The 20,602-nt window shown below is 53.0% G+C and overlaps 1 protein-coding gene and 1 long non-coding RNA gene across 3 annotated transcripts in view; one reads left to right on the forward strand and one right to left on the reverse strand.

Moving 5' to 3' along the window:
• The window catches only part of SDK2 (sidekick cell adhesion molecule 2), a 348,454-nt gene extending 343,840 nt beyond the window's left edge, over nt 1-4,614 (forward strand). For both annotated transcript variants that reach the window (XM_024981091.2, XM_024981092.2), the window contains one exon: nt 4,153-4,614. In XM_024981091.2, the coding sequence (XP_024836859.1) occupies nt 4,153-4,506 (354 nt within the window). In that variant the 3' untranslated portion in view covers nt 4,507-4,614. The remainder of the gene's footprint in view (nt 1-4,152) is intronic.
• LOC132343128 (uncharacterized) lies at nt 4,611-8,512 on the reverse strand. The gene is made up of 2 exons (XR_009491818.1): nt 5,657-8,512; nt 4,611-5,325 (listed from the first exon to the last, which is right to left on the reverse strand). It is a non-coding gene; the product is annotated as an uncharacterized lncRNA (long non-coding RNA).
• Between the last annotated feature and the right edge of the window lie 12,090 nt (nt 8,513-20,602).

The raw sequence follows: 20,602 nt of genomic DNA on the forward strand, positions 1-20,602 counted from the left end.
GTGCTTAACAGAGGGCAGGAGATGATTTGGACGAATGGGCTTTGGTTTGGGCCCCCAGGAGGGCCAGAGAGGCCCCTTCCCCACCCTGCTGGTCACAGCTTCATCCTGGGGGTGGCAGTGGGGTTGTGGGTAGGCAGGAACCAAGCATTCTCCTTCCCGGGCTGTCTGAGCACTGGTCAGCCTCCCCTTGGGACTTCCTGGCGGTCTAGTGGTAAGTCTGCGGTGTGAGTTCAGTCCCTGGTCAGAGAACTAAGATTCCGCAAGCTGCATGGTGCGGCAAAAATAAATTTAATTAAAAATGTGAGTCAGTCTCCCCTATCCCGTGCCCCTGTGATCTTTCCCAGAGGGGCTTCAGGCCCCATGTCAACAGACCCCTTTCACTTTTCCCCTAATGATACCTTTAGACTGTTCTCGCATATATTAGTTGAGTTCATCCTGTGAACGTCAGGATCCACCCATTGTACTGACCAGGATACTGAGGCCGAGAGAGGATAGGTCCACACTTACCCAGCTGGGAAGGGACAGAATCAGGCGGTGCTTCTGTCCCCCCACCCCCCCAGCCTGGAGACTCATTCACTCCAGACCCACAGTGATTTGGGGACGTGTCTCCAAGGCTGGGGCCTGGGGCTCGCTGAAGTTCTAGAACATCTAGTAGTCACTCCAGCCAGTCGGTGGGTGCCCTCCAAGAGGGAGCTGACATGTAGGGAAAACCGTGGGGCCCCTCTCTTGATCCCCAGACTCACAGACCCTCACTGTGCCTGGACCCCAGGGACCGCGCCCCCCCAGCCTCCTGTACCCTCCACGTCTGGCTCAGACCTCCTGCCCCTGGGCTGGCCTCACTGCGGCCCCGGGCTTCAGGAGCCCACCCCCGGCCCCCTTGCCTGCCCTTGGCATACGGAGCCCTGCGGTCTCTGCAGCCCCTTTGTTCGCTCCTGGGCTGGCAGCTGGGCTGTCGGCAAAGAAAGCGCTTGTACTGTGCTGCTCTGCATCACGGGAGAACGGGTGAGGGATTCTCCATTGTCGTGGGCAGCCGGCCCTGCCTGCCAAGACGATGGGGGTCCTGGGAGTGCCTGCTGGGGTGGCGGGAGCGCTGTGGGGGCTGAGGAGGGGGGTGGAGAAGAAGAGCCAGAGCACATGAATCAGCAGATCAGTCTGGGAGCATTTAACATCCCCTTCGAGGACAGAGGAGTTCCCCTTCCCCTTCTTGTGACCTCCAGGCAGGAGTTCGGGAGTTCGGAGCATGTGTAGGTTTCGGAAAATCAGGCCAAACTGTGTTCAGGTCCAGCTCATCCTTTCCTTGGGCAAAACCATCACTCTCTCTTCAGCACTCAGGTAGTAGCATCATCATAGCTGCAGCACAGAGGTGTGAAATTTAAAGACGAGAACGCAACTCAGCGTTTCCTCCTGTCTGGCAGCGAGCCTGCTCCAGAGTTGGTGTCATTTTAGTTCTGTGCTTTGTACCCGTTTCCCTTGAAGGCTTAGATGCTGCAAAGGGCTTTGAGTTCCTGAAAACAGGTGCACACTACCTTTCCCACACATGGCTCAGAACCTTTGGGCAAGGGCAACGCTCTGTTTTCTTTTTTCTCCTTTTCTAAGATTTCTGTGCTGAGTTTTTGGCCACGGTGGGTAGTTGCCGTGCGCGGGCTTCCCACTGCATGGCTCCTCGCGTTGTGGGGCAGGGGATTTAGGCGTGCTCAGGCTTCAGTGGTTGTGGCTCACGGGCTTAGCTGCTCCGGGACATGTAGAATCTTCCCAGACCAGGGATCAAACCGGTGACCTTCCACTTTAAGATGGGTTCTCAATCACCAAACCATCAGGGAAGCCCTCCATTTTCCTTGCCTGTAGAGCAAGACACAGATGATTACCCTGGACTTGTTTATACTGTGCTCACTGGACTGCAGGGTTTGCCAATGTGTATTTCACTCCAGCTGATAAAATGAATTTACTGCCTCTAAGCATGTATTCACTGGGCAGAGATGAGGCAACTCGAGCTTGGTCTTCTAGAATGATATTTGTTGAGCATGTACTGTTCACTAAAACCAGTGCATCCCTTCCAGAGAGTTCTAAAGGCCTTTCCATCTGCTGTCTTTTTAGTTCTCAAAACATCGCTGGGAGCTGGGGGTGGGGAAGAGATGCATGATATTTTTAGCTCCACGATTCAGAGTCGAATGTTACTTTACAAACCAGATGGACTCTTCTCTTGCACCGATTTTCCCAAAAGCCAGCTAGAGCACGGGCCAAGGACCCCAGAATATCAACCGTATTAAGGATAATTTAATTTTTTTTATTTCTCCCCCAGAGCTTCAGGGTCATCACCGTGTGAAAATTCAGAACTTCTGTTGATAATCTTTCTCGTGCTTCTTTTATAACCGAGTGTGGCTTTTATTTTGGATCACACGTGGGTGAGCATCAGCATTTTGTTCAGCGCCAGGAGCCTCAAAGGCCTTCCAATCTGGTCCTGGCTTTGTCCCCAGTCACACAGTAAGTCAGAGGCTGGATCGGGACTGGAACTCAGGGTATCATGCGTGGGCCTCTGCTTTATTTACTGTCTTAGAGATGTGTTTTTATTTATCCATCTGGTTGCGTCGGGTCTCGGTTGCAGCACACAGGGGCTTCTGTTGCAGCGCGGACTCTCCAGTTGGGGTGTGCCAGCTCAGCAGCTGTGGTGTTCAGGCTCCAGAGTGCTCAGGTTTACTTTCTCCGTGGCATGGAGAATCTTAGTTTCCCAACCAGGGATCAAACCCGCATCCCCTGCATTGCAAGGTGGATTCTTCACCCTTGGACCAGCAGGGAGGTCCCTGAACCTCTATTTTTAAATGTCGGTTGGTTATTCTTCAGGTTTGATGAGGCCAGCAGATCAGGAGATGACTGCTAGTGGAAAGATAGCTTATTATTCGCAGATCCCCAGAAGAGGGGGCACAGCAGGCCACGTGGAGCCACATGAGGAGGTACCAGGCTTGGTGAGGAGGCGGATGGAGCAGGAAGGAAACAGGAAAACTCACCCTGCGCCCTTTATTCAGGTTCCCAGAGGCAAGGCAAGCAGGCTTAGCAGAATTTGATGAATTCAGGGGACCCTGGAGGGTAGGGGCTGCCCCTAGTTGTCTGGTACCTGACCCTGCGGTGATTGGAGGCAGGAAATAGTGGGTCCAAGTCAGCGTGTAAGCGCCCATCAGAGGAGGCGATGCAGGCAGGGGCTCTGGGTATAAAAAGCTGCTTGCTCTCTAAGACCTGTCTAGTCTTGGGAGGGGCAGTCCCTCCAGGGTTAGCAAAGATAACAAAGCATCAGAAATACAGAAAGGAAAGAACCATAATGCATGCAACCTCGGAAAACACCATACTAAACAAAAGAAGCTCAGACACAAAAGCTGCATACAGTGTGATTCCATTTTTATGCAACATCCAGAACGGTCAATCCGAGGGGTGGAGAGTAGATGGGTGGCTGCAAGGGGTAGGGATGGGGGGAGGAGGTTGGGGAGGAGGAAGTGGGGAGCGACTGCTTAGTGGGCACCGGGTTTTACTCTGTGGTGATGATGGGAATGTTTTGAAATGAAAAGAAGCGATGGTTGCCGGACAGTGTGCATGTACCAAATGCTGGTGAATCACACCCTCGACAGTGGTGTGTGAATTTCACCTTGATTTTTTTTTCTTTTTCTTTTTTTTTTTACTGATTCATGGAGCTCTTTTTCTTTTTTAATTGAAATTTATTTTTCAATTGCAGTATAATTGCTTTACAGTGTTGTGGTGGTTGCTGCTGTACAGCATGAATCAACTATAAGTATTAATAGATACATATATTGTGTATATACATATATAACATATATATATATATATATTCCCTTCCTCTTGAGCCTCCCTCCCACCCCGCATCCCATCCCTCACTTTGATTTTTTTCCAAAGCTTAGAACTTGGGTCTTCTGGGTCACGTCAGCATCCGCAGGCTCTGTGCCAGCTCTGGGGGAGACACTTCCTACCCATCACGTGTTCTGAATGCCTTTCACCCCCGTGGCAGACTCGGGGCTGACATGCCCACGGTGCAGGGCGCCGAGGAGGCTGAGTGGAGCTTCAGCCCAGAGTGCTCTGCGTCTCCCAGCCCTGACCGCGCTGACCCGTCCCCAGGGTCGCTGACATCCTATCGGTTCTCTGCCCTCCCAGGGAAGCGACAGCGAGTACGAGGTTGACGCGAGCCACCAGAAGGCCCACTCTTTCGTCAACCACTACATCAGCGACCCCACCTATTACAACTCCTGGCGCCGCCAGCAGAAGGGCATCTCTCGGGCCCAGGCCTACAGCTACACAGAGAGCGACCCGGGCGAGCCGGACCACGCCACCCTCTCCAACAGCAGCAGCGCCCAGCAGGGCAGCCTCTTCCGGCCCAAGGCCAGTCGGACCCCAACGCCCCAGAACCCCCCGAACCCCCCGAGCCAGCAGAGCACCCTCTACCGCCCCCCCAGCAGCCTCGCCCCGGGCTCCCGGGCCCCCATCGCAGGGTTTTCATCGTTCGTTTGATGTCGTTCTCGGCGGCGGAAGAGGAAAAAGAAAACACGGCACCCAGCTCCTCTCCACCCCTCCCCGCACCGCCTGCCAGAAAACAAAAACACCGAGAAACCAAGTCAACTTTTCACCTCCTGAGTTTATTTTTCCAGAGATTCCAGGGCCAGCAAAGCCAGTGTGGAGAAGCATGGAGAAAAACCACGAGGGGACGTGTGTGGCCTCGAGATTGTGGGGTTTGCTGCGGCTTCAAGGGGCTGAGCGGGGGTTGGGGGGGGCGGGGGGCGGCTGCGGTGCACACCAGTGAGTTTAGGCCGATGGAGGCAGAAGGAGGGAAGGAGGGAGGGAGGGCAAGGACTGGAGGGCCGGCAAGGACTGGAGGGCCGTCAGGTGGGCGTGACCGGGGCCGGGAAGCTTCTGGAAGTCCAGCCCTTCCCCATGTGCTGCAGCTCTGGGCCCAGTGCTAGCCGGTGCTGGGACGGGCATCCCGGGTGGGGGCAGGCGCCCCTCCCCCCGCCCCCTGCAGCCTGGCTTCTCCACACCCTCCCCCCGCCCCCCGGCCCTGCTCAGTCTCCCCACCAAGCATCTGGTTTATTTAGGAAAATGAAACCAGCTCAAGGGTGAGACTTTGCCTACCCAGCTCCTTGCTCCTAACTGACCTTTCTGTTGTGAATACAAGGAAGAGGAGGGTCCTTGGGGCTGGGGGAATGCTCCTCACTCCCACCCACTGAACCCAGCCATTCCTTTACTTGAATTCACTTACCCACCCCCACCCCCCCGAGCGCAGACTCGGAGAGATGGACTCAGGAACACAGTGGGGGCGCTGGCCCAGCATCCCTGGAATAACAGAGCGTGGGGCAGGCCGTTGGGACTGGAAGAAGGACGCTTGGACTTTCTTCTAATTTAGGTACCATCTGCCCCTCCTCCCACCTTCTTAAAAGAAGACAGAAAAAGGGGCTACAGAGACAAGAAAAGGGACTGCAGGCTAGGTTGGGGTGAGGCATGACACCTTTACACACACACACACACACCACCACCACCACCACCACCACCACCACCACCACCACCACACCCTACACAGACACACCATGCACTCGCAAGGAAAAGGGTCCAGGGATCCCCTCCAGGTGAAATCCCTTTGGGTCCTCCTAGCCAGCAGGGCACTCACTTTCAGGTCTGTGTCCCTCGTTCCCAGCCCACTGTTCTTCGTGTCTAAGACCCCTGGCGCTTCAGTGCAGGGGCACAGGAGTCCAAGGGGCGGGCCAAGTCCCTGGCGCAGAGGCTGGAGCTCCCAGCACCTGGTTTACAAAGGCAGAGGCCACCCCAACCCTCAGAAACGTCTTCCAGACTCGGCTCAGCCTGCCAAGGCTCAGCAAGGTCCTCCTCCAAACTGGACACGAGCTCCCGGGGTGCACAGCCAGGGCTCCAGGAGGAGCGGGTCAGATGGGACCACGGGACAATTATAGCTGATGGGAGGCAGAGCTTTCACACACGCGCGCGCGAGTTGCCCAGAGGAATGTTCTTTAAAACGCTACTTCTGGTGCCCTGGGTCTTCCCATCAGCTCAGAGGTTCCAGATACAGGGGTTTAAGGAGGAGCCTTTCCAGCAAATTCCCTGGGTGCCCACCCCACCCCACCCCGGAGCCCTGCAAAGGGGCCCACACCCAGGCTGCTCTCGGAGAGGGGTGGCCGGGGTGGGACCCCTCAGTGGAGAGCTCCAGTCCCAGTCGCCCCCCCCAACCCCTGACCCGGGAGGAGGCCACGCCCCATTGAGGGCAACCTGGAGAACCAGGGAGGATCTGAGAAACAAGCCAAGGACACTGCAGGGCTGTCCCCTCCCCACCAGCCCCACCACGGGTGCCTGGAATGGAAGCAGGGCTGGGGGTCCTTGGCATGCCACCCAGCTGGGGGCTCCTCCCCAGGCACTGGGACCCCCAGGAAACGTGATGGGGAAAAGTGGGAAGATGGCTCCACATACAGGCTGACCCACCTCTGGGGTCCAAACAGCACCTTCCCAGCTCAGGGGGTCTGGAAAGGGAAGCAGGGTCTTTCCCCCCAGGGAGGACACAGGCCTGAGGCTCATCTGGCAGTTGCTCTTCCCTCCCTCTCTCTCTAAAACCAGCTCATCCGTTTCTCTGCTGTGTATTGAACCTTAGAAAGTCCTTCCTGGTTTACGTGAAGAACCTCTTCTGGCCCAGCCCAGGGAGGGACTGGGGGGAGGGAGCCGGGACTGGGAGAAACGCTGTGTGTACACGCGCGCAGTTCACTGGAGGCCAAATCCTTTTTGCCTTCCGCGGATCACCTTGTGCATTAAGACGCTCGCCCTCCCCGCCCCTGCGCTCCTCCACACCCGCGCTGACGCTAGCGTGCCACTGTGGGGCGGCGCCCACGCTCACCTGGGCTCTCGCTCACCTGGGCTTACGCAAGCGCGCGCGGGTACACACACACTGCGCGGCGTACCTGCGTCAGCAACCCCCTCGGAGGGGCCGACTGCCTCCAGGGAGACACAGGCAACGTGAGTCTCGCCCATGGGGCGAGGCTGGGCTCTGCTGTCTGAAAGGGCAGGGCGAGGACACTGCCAACCAGGGCTCTTCGAGGAGCCGGAAGGCGGGCGGCCCCCGGTGAGAGTCCCACCCTCCGTCCATCCCCACCCACCTGGAACGGTGCCTCCGCCGCCCCAGCCACACCTGGAAGCCCGGCTTCCAGCCGTGGACCTCTAGATTCCCAGGAGGACTGATCCTTGTCCTTGTTTACATATCTGCTGGGGCAGTGGTGGCTCCTGTCCGGACACCTGGCCGCGCTGGAAAGATGTGTGTGTGGGCACTGCCCATGGGTCACGGGGAGCCTCCCTGCCCTTTGGCTTCTTGGGCTGGTGACGTCAGACCACGTGTTGCCCTGACTCCCCCTGGAGTGGGCTCACCTGGGGACAGCGCCTGGCTCCTCACCTGGCCCTGGCCCGCCGTGCTCTCCGGAAACCTGGTGTTGCCCCGGGCAGCTCACACCTGGCGCACTAGCACGGCCTTTGCCCTCCTGGCCGCGCCTCCTGTGTCCACATACCTTCCGCACCCAGACTGCCAAGACGACCAACCAAAACGCTGCCCTGGGCTCCAGAAGCGCCCTCCTCCGGGGGTCCGGGGAGTCCGCGGCGCCGGGCCGTCTCCCCTCCAGTCTCCGGACTGACACTGCCCAGACTCAGAAGGAAAAGGAGGCCTCCGGCCGCCCCGCCCGGCCGCTCGCTGGCCCGAGGCCTTCTGTCTCTGCCCGTACTTCCCTGGGCAGAGCTTTCAAAGGTGCCAGAGCCCTCCGCCCCTCCATGCCCCACTCTGGGAGGGGGCTTCCCTCACCTGGTGCCCAGCAGAAGGTGCCCACACTTGTGAGGGTCTGGAGGGCACCAGCGGGGAGGGGGGCCACCTGAACACCCGCTCTGGCTCCCCAGTGCCTCTGTGGGGAACTACCCAGCGGCCACTCGACCACCCCCCCAGCACAGGTGCCCTCTTGGGACACGCACCCCCCACTTTGTTTCTGTAAAAATAACCAAAAGCATTTAAATGTGTTACCTTCTTTTACACACACAGACTCCAAAAACAAAAACCAACACAAATCTTTATTTTTTTGATTTAAAAGATAAGAAAAATTATGGGGAGAGTATTCATTATGGCAGGTGTCTTATCTGTAAGAAAAAAAAATATATATATGTCATATAGCTTGTTAGCAGGTTTATTTTTTGAATGAAAGGTAACAAAGAAATTGGTTTGAAATATATACCACAAGAGGTCCCATGTCCCGTCAAACTTGTCAGTATTTTATAAATAAACTTTTTTTTTTTGGAATTCTGAAGCAACATTCATTCTTCTCCTCCCTGGAGGGCAACCCCACCCCCATATCACTCTCAAGTAATCTGATCCTGAAACACCCATTTTTAGCCTTGCTGTGGTTTTGCAAAGAGAGTCAAGGGTTCAAATTTTTCTGCTTTCTTAATTCAAGGGTGAGTGGACGTCTGTGCCTTCAAGTAAAAGTACTACAAGCCTGTACTCAAGCCTGTTTTGTTTATTTTACACTTAAAAAAAATTTTTTTTTTGGTTGCCCTCAGGATCTTCCATCTTTATTGTGGCGTGTGGGGTGTCTTACGTGGGATCTAGCTCCCTTACTGGGGATTGAACCAGGGCCCTTTGCATTGAGAGTGTGGGATCTGGATCACCAGCAGCCGTCCCTATTTTACACTTTCAAGATAAGAGCCTCTTAGATTATGCTCAATTAGAGGCAAAATGATAATGATGAACAGAAATAGTAGTAGCAGTTGCTAATGCTCCTATTCACTGAAAGGACTGATGCTGAAGCTGAAGCTCCAGTACTTTAGCCATGTGATGTGAAGAGCTGACTCATTGGAAAAGCCCCTGATGTTGGGAAAGATTGAGGGCAGGAGGAGAAAGGGACAACAGAGGCTGGGATGGTTGGATGGCATTCACTGACTTGATGGATGTGAGTTTGAGCAAGCTCTGGGAGTTGGTGATGGGCAAGGGAGGCCTGGTGTGCTGCAATCCATGGGGTCACAGAGTCGGACACGACTGAACAACAATGCTCCTATGGCATTTACCCTGTGCCAGACGCTGTTGTAATCACTTTACATTGATTAACTTCCTGGAATCCTTGTGCTTACCCCCTGGGAGGGAAACTGGATCACGGAGAACTTAAGTGGCTTGCCCCTGAGTATTGGAAAAACCAGGATTTGTTCTAAAGCAGGCTGGTTCTAGAGATAAACGCTGCCTCTCTGATAATTGACAGTAAGTTTCTTGCTCATTTCCACCTTACTTTTGACAAAGCCAGCACCTCATATCCTAGTGATCCTGATATAGCAAGAACCACTGTGGCATGTGGTGACTCTATCCTAGTTAATCCACCCAGATTTAGAGTTAGGGCTTGACTTGCTGAATTTCTGAGTACACAGGTCTTAGACTAGACTACATTTCTCTCCCACAAGTTAAATCAGAATGGATTCAAATAAGAGAGAGTGATGGAAAAATAATTTTAATAGTACATATAATGCAGGACTTCCCTGGCAGTCCGTTGGTTAAGATTCTGCACTCCAAAGCAAGGGGCATGGGTCCAGTCCCTGGTAAGGGAACTGAGATCCTGCGTGCCATGGGTGTGGCCAAAAGTGAAAATCATCATCATAAAATAGTACTTGTGATGCCAATCAATTTTACATAGTACCCTTCTTTATATAGTCTACGTTGTATAATGAGTTTTTTGTTTTGTTTGTTAAGTCATCCCACTCTTTTTCGGTCCCATGGACTGCAGCTCACCAGGTTCCTCTATTCATGAGATCTTCCAGGCAATAATCCTGGACTGAGTTGGCATTTCCTTCTCCAGAGAATCTTCCCAACCCAGGTATCAAACTCACATCTCCTGCATTGGCAGACAGGTTCTTTATCATTGAGCCACCTGGGAAGCCCTGTATAATGCATGTCAGATATTTATACATACAAAGGCTACTCAACTAATCAAGACATAATTAAAGCAGGGAATTTAAAACATGTAAGAAGGTATGTACCTTCTTCACTTTATTTTTACTTAAAACTTGAAAATATAGATTAATCCACCAATCTGTTCATATTGGATGTAGTACTTTTACTTTTTTTTCTGTGTGTAGAGTTTTGGTCTTTCTTACACACCTAAAATGTATCATCAGTGAATTCCAGTTTCTATCTCTTTAAAGCAAAAATGTACAGGAACTTGGAACTGAAGATTTCCAGTTTCTGGCTTGTGAGGAGCTTGGAAAGTGCGAGCCCATTCAAACGAGTAGAAAGCCAAGCAAATAGAAAAATCAACACTTCTTAGATTCATAAGAGAAGTGAACAAAGTCTCAGGACCAACTGCTGTCCCCAAAATTGGAGGAACGGGTGAATACAGAGGATCTCCACGTCCCAGAGTAGACATGATGAGTTGGTATAAGAGCCAAATCCTAGATTTTATTTTATTTGATTGTTTTTGGCTATGCCCCGCAGCCAGTGGGATCTTAGTCCCCTGGCCAGGGATCAAACCTGTGCCCCCTGCAGCGGGACATGTATTCTTAACCACTGGACCTCCAGGGAAGTTCCTAGATGTTATTATTCTTTCCCTAATACTCTACAGTTCTTGTCCATGACTAACTCCACACTCTTTCATTTTGGAAACTTTGTGTTATCAAAGTACTCCTTTTCCAAAGCATTGGCTGTACTCTTTTCCTTTTTCATGCTTGTCCTACTCACTTACATCATATTTCATTAAATTATGTAATTACTATAAAAAGCACAACTGGCATAAACAAGTTTGGGAACAGTGCTCAGCACTCTTTGTAAACATCCAACTCAGTTTGGTAGGAGCGGGAGTGTGTGGGTATTGCAGAAAGCAGGCCATTAGCCTTCGGCATTCGGAGGTTGATGAATTTCTTCATGTTTTGCAGAAAGAATCAATTAATAATGCTAATTTTTTAAGTGGAGGTCAGAGAAGGGAGCTTCTGTATATAAGACAGGACAGACTCTGCACACTCTATGACCAGTTTTCAAGGTGATTAAGGGATTTTCAAGGGCGATTTTGACCGCCTAAAACCTTCACACTGTACACAATACGGAACCCAACCACATTAGCTTAGAGTCCATGCCAACTGATTTGAGGATGTTTGGTTAAAGGATAGCAAGGGCAAGACATCCCAGAAGAATGAGTCAGAAGAGTGGGTTTGGTTCTAGAGTGGTCACTTGCACACTGAGACTTGAAGTGTCGGTGAGCAGCAAAGTGATTCACTTACACACATACATATATACCTTTTTTTTTCTCAGATTCTTTTTCCTCATAGGTTATTACAAAATATTGAGTAGAGTTCCCTGTGCTATACAGTAGGTCCTTGTTGGTTATCTATTTTATATATAATAGCAAGCATCTGGGCTTCCCAGGTGGCCTTTGTTAGGTAAAGAAGCTGCCTGCCAGTTCAGGAAACTTAAGAGACATGGGTTAGATCCCTGGGTTGGGAAGATCCTCTGGAGAAGGAAGTGGCAACCCAGTATTCATGAGTACTCCAGTATTCTTGCCTGGAGAATCCCATGGACAGAGGAGCCTGGTGGACTATGGTTGCTGGGGTTGCAAAGAGTCTGAGACACCTGAAGTGGCTGAGCAGCAGCAGCAGCGAGTATCTGCTAATCACAAACTCCTAACTTATCCTGCCACCTTCCCAGGTGGCTCCCTGGTAAAGAATCTGCCTGCAACACAGAGACTCAGGTTCGATCCCTGGGTCAGGAAGATCCCCTGGATAAGAGAATGACAACCCACTCCAGTATTCTTGCCTGGGAAATCCCATGGACGAAGGAGCCTGGCGGGCTACAGTCCATGGGGTCACAAACGAGTCAGACGAGATGGAGCATACGCACGCACGCACGCGTCTGCTCCCTTGAAATCCCTCTTAGTTTCTCAGGGGAAACAGGTCATCTACCACCAACCACACTGACAAGAAGAGCCAAGGAAACACTGAGATCTGAAGGAAGGGCTTGAACCACCAAAAATCGTATCTTCCGGGTGGTAGAATCTTGTTTGTTCTAGACCCAAGAGAGGCCTCATGGTGTTCTGGAATTCAGTCTCAGCGTTACTAATCCTCAACCGGCCCCTCCCTATCTGTGGCCAGTGGGCATGGTCTGTGACTGTTTCCAGCAACAATACCAGTCAAATACACTAGAGAAAGAGGGGAAAAAAAGACAATTCCTTCACCGAAACAACAGGGAAGGTGAATCTGCTGAGAGGCAAGGGGGGAGGGGAAAGGAAGGCGCTTTCCAAAACGAATGAGACACAGGGAGATCCAATGTCCTGGCCTGGATTATAGGTAATGTTCCTTCTCTCCACTGAGCAAAAGTAACCTCACCGGGAAAACATCAAAGAGGCCTCTCAGATTTCTCTTCTAAGAACTCTCAGCATTACCAATCAGGAAAAGGGCTCTTGATTGGCAAGGCTAACCAAAAAGTTTGTGGGGCTGGCAGACCTGGGTTCCCAGAAATTCCAACTTGAGCTTGAATTCAACTTCCACCAGCCTCCCCTACCTGGTCTGTGGAGCGGATGCAACTTCTGCCCTTGCAACATCAGACTCACAGAACAAAGCACAGAGCAATAAACTTTTAGATGGAGGCAACATCCTGACCGCCTCCTTCCCAGTTTCTCTGTCCTGCACACACAAGGGCACGTCCAGAACTACCAGAGATGCTGTGTTTCAGTTTCCCCGTCTTGACGGCAAAGCACTTTGGTTCTGAGGCTTGGTCGCAGTCTGCAGGTTGAGAGTTCAACTGCTGTTTTTTCTTCTGACATCCTAGCTTCTGGCAGGGAGGAATCACTTAAAGCAGCTCGCTCTGGGGGTTATGGGTTAGGAGGAGGTCATGTTAGGGTGCAGTATAAGAGGGTAAGGGAAGATGAGCCTGGGTCAGCTCCAGCTGTCAGCCCATGGGCTCCACCAGATTCAAGAAGGGCTGCCGACTGCCTGCCCCAAGGCTTCCAGCACACATCGCACCCACCCACCCACCCACCACATTGGCCCCGAGAGGCCAGGAAACCCAGGAGGCCTCACCACTTCCCCCTGGGTTGTCTAAAGCCAATTGCTCAGAAGCTTATCTGTACCCTGGGAATGAAAATGACTAAATAGTGTTTGGTTCCCTTTCCTCCCAAAGTTGACCATCCCAGTCAACCAAGCCCCTCAGGTTGGGGTTTATTCCTTCTTATCCAGAGGTTCAGCCAATGTCCAGGTCACCCCAGAGGACACAGAGGGTCAGAGCCCGAAGAATATCACCCGTTGCTCCCAAGGATCTGAATGCCAGGATGACCTCTCTGGACTTGGCCCTGAAGGCTGGTGCGTGGACGTGGGACCAGCCTAGTACTGACCTGACTCTGACCTGAAGGGCTCCTTCTCGTGGCAGGTGGGGGCAGAGGGGGTTGCTGCAGGACAGTGGGGGCTGGGCTGGCTGAACCCCCGCCCCCCGCCCCTGCACAAACTGCCTGCCGCCTCCTACTATTGAAGGGTTTGTATTAATAATCTGCTCAACAGTGCCTGTGGAGCCCAGATAAAGCAGCCGATGAACAGGGTCAAGATAGGGTCCGCGCCACACTTTCTGTCCTGCTGTAATTGTCTATGACTCTCCCTTTCGTTGAGTCAATAAATGACCTGGTCCTCCTCCTGATGGGTGGTCACTGACAGTGGAGGCGGCCAGCGGGCCAAGCTTGATGCGTGCCCTGCAGGTGGGCCCTGGGACTGCGTGCTGAAGGTCCGGGAGAACCCAAGGACCACCCACTGGACACAAGTGTGACCTGGGTGGTGTGGAGGCCCCAGCAAGTTGGGTTCTTCCAGTGCTGGCCCTTCTGCTCAGTGTCACCTCGGCCGGGGGCAGGGGGATACCGTGACCCCAAATTCAGAGGGTCCTGATGCAAGTTCCTCCCTCTTATTTTTTTCTGACTCCTTGTCCTGCTACTTGAGGGTCTGTGTGGTCTCCAGGCCAGTTCTCCCTACCGAGGGCTCCAGGTCTGGGACGCTGCCCTGCCCGCTTTTCTGACGGAGGAGGCCTTGTTTATACACGTGTCTAAGAGGACAAGAGACAGATCCTCCTCCCAAGGAGTCTCCCCACCCACTTCGCCAGACTGACCAATTATTTGTGACATCTGGTAGGAATCGGGAGGTGGGGGTGGAGGGGGAATCAGAGCTGGGCTGAGCCATCTGTATTAATCTTATTGGTCGGCACAGCTGCTAAGACAGAACACACAGGCCTTGAACGTAGAAAACTTAGGGTCCACTTAGGGTTGACAGATAAAATACAAACCAAAATTTGCATGGGATATATTTAGCCTAAAACATTGTTTGTCATTATCTGGCATTCAAGTCTAACCAGGCAGCCTCTATTTTTTTATGTGTTAGATCAGCCAGCTGGATCCGATCCTCCAGTGTGTACCAGATGTAGGGGCTCGAGCCAAATTTGCAGACCCTCAGATTCTTCCCCCAGAGAAGGGAGATGCTGAAAACTGTGCTGGGTTCCTCACCGAGAGTGTCTGGGTGTCAGCAGGGAGATTACACGTGAGCGTGATCTGTAAGCCGTAAAACACACTACACATTTAAGGGATTATTGCTATTGTTCGTGGATAAAATGACATTTATGTGAAATCGTCCAAGAGCTCCTGGCTTTAGGCACAGTTCTGGTTCAAGCAGTCAGCTCCCTCAACAAGTCATCCTCTACCCGGCCTTAGGACTCTCCGAAGCTGGAAATGTCAGTTGGAAACTTCTGCATCTTAGAAATTTGGGGGATTTTGCAGGGCAGAGCTAAAGTGTCTTTTTGGTGTGTAACTGACATGCTGGAAGGCAACAGAGCGATCAAATTAGGGCCATTCAAGGACAGTTTCATAGAAAGACCATGTACCACGTTGCGATATGGTTTGGGGGAGCCACAGGCGGAACCATAGGACCTGGGGTTAGGAACAGCCGGGTACCACTTCCACCCTGAGCCTGTCGTGGAAGGAGGAAGTTACTGGAGCCTGCAGACAGAGAAGGCTGGATGAAGCCAGGCGCCCGACAGTGCCAGCTTGGGGGGGTGCTGGGCAGTGGGCGGCACTGGAGAGCCACGACCCTCTCCCCACTGGCTCTCCTTCCATCCTCCACTCTCCAGCCAGGGATCCTTGTGGTCCACACTTGGCAAGAAGTCAGGCCCCACTGGGATGCAGCCTACCCAGGCCAGGGTCCCCCCGGGGGCAGAGAGCAAGGTGGGCACACAGGACCTGTGCCTTCCTGGAGAGTTCTACTCTGACCCCCTAGCAGAGGAGAGATGCTCCCCTTTCTTCCTTTTCTCAGTGTTGATGGGGGTGTAATTAGACCCATGAGGCTTTGGGGGAGATCTCCCCAGGATGGCCGGGATCTTCTGGTAGGCTGTGTACTCAATCACTCAGTCGTGTCCCACTCTTTGCCACCCTGTGGACTGTAGCCCACCAGGCTCCTCTGTCCATAGGATGTCCCACCAAGAATACTGGAGTGGGTTGCCATTTCCTTCTTCAAGGGATCTTCTCGACCCAGGGATCAAATCTGCATCTCCTGCATTGGTCGGCGGGTTCTTTACCACCGAGCCACCTGGGAAGCTCCTCTGGTAGGTTAGAGAATGTAAAAGGTCTTTTACATTTTTGCCTCTAACCTCCTGAGCCAACTGGAGCCACAAGACAAAAACGATACCAGATGGTCTTTGTCGACTAGACCCCACCCATCACTGTGCCGAAAGCTTTATCTGCAGCCTCCTTATCCACGTTGCAGGCTTATCAGGAATGCAGAAATGTCACCCCTTCCCCCTTTAGCAGATCAGGACACCTAGACGTGGAGAAGCTCCAATCCTTTGGCCACCTGATGTGAAGAGCTGACTCATTAGAAAAGACCCTGATGCCGGGAAAGATTGAAGGCAGGAGGAGAAGGGGACAACAGAGGATGAGATGGTTGGATGGCATCACTGACTCGATGGACTTGAATTTGAGCAAACTGTGAGAGATGGTGAAGGACAGGGAAGCCTGGTGTGCTGCAGTCCATAGGGTCACAAAGAGTTGGACAGGACTTAGCAACTAAACAAAAACAGAACTGGAGAGGTGGAGGAACGTGCCTGACAGGTGAAGGCCAGAGCCAGGGTTCCACCCCAGGTCCACCAGGCTCCACCGCTTCCTGTCTTTAACCTCCAAGCACCCTCAGCCCAGGTTCAAACGCTGCTTGAACTAAAGGAGGAGACGTGAGCCCGTGGAGAGGCCTCCACCCTTCCAGCAGCCACAGGCCGGGCAGGAAACATTATTTCAGGATAACGACGTCCGTCTGCAGGGCTGAGCAAAGATTCTCTGTCAAGGACCAGATAGTAAATATTTCAGGATTTTGGGGGCCAGGAGGCCTCCAAAGACAATACCTAAGCGAATGTGCCTGGCTATGATCCAATCAAGATTTATTTATGAGCCCTGGAGATAGAATTTTGTACCATTTTCACATGTAACGAAATATCATTCTGGTTTTTATTTTTGCTGAATCATTTTAAAATGTGAAAATTGTTCATAGTTCCTGGGCCATACAAAAACAACCCAAGGAGCTGACTCCTGGTCTGGTCTATACTTTGTGGGACTTTATGGGGTATAGGTAGTTGAGGGCGCTATAACAGGATGAAGAGTGTGCATGCGTGCTCAGTCGCTTCTGACTCTTTGTGACCCCAAGGACTGTAGCCCACCCGGCTCCTCTGTCCTGGGATTTCCCAGGCAAGAACACTGGAGTGGGCTGTCAAACCTCCTCCAGGGAATCTTCCCGACCCATGAATGGAAGCCGCATCACCTGTGTCTCCTGCACTGCAGGCAGATTCTTTACCGCTGAGCCACCTGGGAAGCCCAGTTTAAATAGCGCCCCACCACCAATTCCTGTCCACCTGGAATTTCTGAATGTGGCCTTATTTGGAAGCAGGGTCTTTGCAGGCGTAGTTAGCTGCGATGAAGTCACACGGGATTCGGGTGGGCTCTCGGGCCAGTGACTGGTGTCCTTGGAAGGGGAGGAGAAAACACAGACACACGGAGGCCACACGGACACCGAGGCAGAGGTGGAGGGATGTGGTCACAAGCCGAGGATGCCAAGGATGGTCGGGCCACCTGAAACGGGAAGAGGCGAGGAAGGCTCCTCCCCAGGGCCTCTCAGAGGGGACGTGGTCCTGCTGACATCTGGGTTCTGGACTTCTAGCCCCCAAGACTGTGAGAGAACACATTTTTGTGGCTTTAAACTTCCCCCTTTGCAGTCATCTGCTACGGCAGCCCCAGGGAACAGGTAACAAGCTTTGCTTGCAGCCCCGATGTGCATCGTCCGTCTCTGGGAGTCTTGGCTCAGTGGACTCTCAGAGGCTGGCAGGAGCCCAGGCGGGCACCTCCCAGACCTCAGGTCTCCCTTCCGCTCCTCCCCCAACAGTTTTAGATTTCTCTAGAAAACTGCCAGCCAGCCCCTGAGTGAAACTGGCAACCATGGGATGCTTGTTTTCCTGTTTCTCCCCAACCTCCCCGCTTCTTAAATTGTTTCCACCTCTGAGAGCCAAACAACAGTCATTCCCTGAGGTCAGGAAAAACCCTCACCCGCCACTAACCTGCAAAATATTAATCACAGATGCTGGTGACCGGAACTCTGGGGGCCTCGCTCCCCTTGTGGCTGTCGCTGGGTAAGTGCAGGGGGCCAGGGAAACAGATGGGGAGCCGGGGGTGGGGGCAGAACCTGCCTGTCTTCTCAGGCTGGCGTGTGCCTGGTCCATGGGGAGCCTAGGCAGGCTTCTGGCCTAGCCCAGGTCCACACACTCTCGCAAGGCCAGGCTCCCCATTCCCTGTTTCCTACTAGGACCCAACAGCAGAGCAGCCCTGAGGACACCCAAATGCAGTCAGTTCCGTTCAGTTCAGTCGCTCAGTCGTGTCTGACCCTTTGCAACCCCATGGACCACAGCACGCCAAGCCTCCCTGTCCATCACCAACTCCTGGAGTTTGCTCAAATTCATGTCCATTGAGTTGGTGATGCCGTCCAGCCATCTTGTCCTCTGTTGCCCACTTCTCCTCCTGCCCCCAATCCCTCCCAGCATCAGAGTCTTTTCCAATGAGTCAGTTCTTCACATCAGGAGGCCAAAGTACTGGAGCTTCAGCATCAGTCCTTCCAATGAATGTTCAGGACTGATTTCCTTTAGGATGGACTTGTTGGATCTCCTTGCAGTCCAAGGGACTCAAATGCAGTCAAGTGCACACGTAATGGGCTTCCCAGGTGGCACAGGGGTAAGAATCTGCCCGCAACGCGGGAGACACAGGTTTAATCCCTGGGTTGGGAAGATCCCCTGGAGAAGGAAATGGCAACCCACTCCAGTATTCTTGCCTGGAAAATCCCATGGACGGAGGAGCCTGGTGGGCTACAGTCCATGGGGTCGCAGAGAGTTGGACATGACTTAGGGACTCAAGAATGGTAACAATGCACATAAATAAGAGTGAGAGTTCACACTTAGCCACTTTGCTAAGTGCTTCACACTCATGAACTCATTGCCTCTTACAGAGGCCCAAGTCACCTGCCCCAGGTGACAGGACCAGGGTCTTCAGTAACATCCTCCATGCCTGGGGACTAAGTCCAATCACCGAGTGTCCTGGTTCGAAAGGCGCTCAGCACTCCTTAGGGAGAAGGGACCTGCCCACACCCCTGTGGGGACCCCAGCTGGAGCCGCATCTCTGACTCCCCAGTCCTGGACTGCTTCTGTTCCACTGTCTCTTCTGGGGAAAAAGTCATCCCTTGAGTTCAGAGCTCCAGAGGTGACACTGAAATACGGCTGGCAACCTTGGCGTTGCTTACTTTGTGTGTGTGTGTGTGTGTGTGTGTGTGTGTGTGTGTGCGTGCTCAGTCATGTCCAACTCTGCGGCCCTGTGGACTGTAGCCTGCCAGGCTCCTCTGTCCGTGGAATTTTGCAGGCAAAAATACCAGAGTGGGTTGCCATTTCCTTCTCCAGGAGATCTTCCCCACCCAGGGATTGAACCTGCACCCCCTGCTTGGCAGGCGGACTCTTTACCACTGAGCCCCCAGGAAACCTTTTTTAGTGTTGTTAAGGGAGTTGGCCAGCCAATAGCTGGGAAGGCACAGGAAGACTCTAGAAGACAAGGGTGGCTGGGAAGAGCGGGAAGGCAGAGGACCTTCCTCAGGAGGAAGCCCCCTTGTCATTTCTTGGAAGGAGCCCCGTGTGGGCGGCGGAGTGCTGAGCCCTTGGACGGTGGCCGTGACCACATCTATTTCCCTCCCCGCTCACCTCCTGCCCCCACCTCGGCCTGCCCTCTGTAATCACCCCGCTGCCCGTGCTTGTCCAGCCTCGTCCTCCTGCCTGGACCAGTCCAGCAGATGCGGAGCCGTGAATCAGCGGCTGGCTGTTTCTATTGCCCTTGGATGGGGGTGGAGTTGGTCCAGTCACAACACTGGGATCTCACCCCGGGCGAGGGGAGGGGGGTTCCTGGGATTCTGCCCCAGGGAGCTGTGTCTACACGGCCCCGACCCAAGAGGACACACAGATGCCCCAAGAGCGGGCAGCAAGGACCACAGGAGAGCGGTGGACAGAGAGGAAGGGAAATAACGTAACAGCCACATGTAGCGACTAGGTGACAGGTGACATGAGACCTCGGAAGACGGAGGCCCAGGAAGCCAGGGAGCCTGACAGCTTCCTGCGAGAGGCAGCGCTCACCGCAGCCGGGCAGGAGGGCCCTGTGCGCCAGGTTCTTCGAGAACCGGAAATCCACATTTTGGGAATTCCCTGGTGGTCCAGTGGTTAGGACTCCGCACCTCCACTGTAGAGAGCTCGAGTTCAATCCCTAAGATCCTGCGAGCTGTGTGACCTGCGTGCCCCCCAACAACAACAACAAAAAGCCACATTTTATGTGAATCTGTATTATACTTATCAGGTGGCCAAAATATTGGAGCTTCAGCTTCAGCATCAGTCCTTCCAATGAATATTCAGGGTGGATTTCCTTTAGGCTGGACTGGTTGGATCTCCTTGCAGTCCAAGGGACTCTCAAGAGTCTTCTCCAGCACCGCAGTTCAGAAGCATCAATTCTTGGGCCCTCAGGCTTCTTTATGGTCCAACTCTCACATCCGTACATGACTACTGGAAAAACCATAGCTTTGACTAGACAGACCTTTGTCGATGTCTCTGCTTTTTAATACTCTGTCTAGGCCTGTCATAGCTTTTCTTCCAATGAGCAAGCATCTTTTAATTTTCATATAATTTATTATAAATCCCATTTCGAGACCCATAAGCCTCCTACCACAGTTCTCTCTCTGAGTAACCTCCCACTGGCCTTGGACGAGAAATATTTTATTTTGCTGGAAGACTCCCTAGTTGCCACTCAGCTGAGGTTTGACTTGCTGCTCAGAAATCTGCTGCCTGAAACTGGCTCTTATTGCCAGCTTACCTAACGTGTCCTTTGCCTTCAGCCGTGACTGCTTTCTGGAGAACAACTGGCTTGTGGAAGGGACAGAGGGCTGGGAGAGGAGAGAGCGCTAGCATCCCGCGGCATCAAGCTGTCAGGCTGGGGAGCGTAAATTAGCCTTGACATCAGGCTAGGATGAGCTTTTGTTA

This window comes from Bos taurus, chromosome 19, assembly GCF_002263795.3.
Source record: "Bos taurus isolate L1 Dominette 01449 registration number 42190680 breed Hereford chromosome 19, ARS-UCD2.0, whole genome shotgun sequence".
In the NCBI taxonomy this organism is placed as follows: Eukaryota; Metazoa; Chordata; class Mammalia; order Artiodactyla; family Bovidae; genus Bos; species Bos taurus.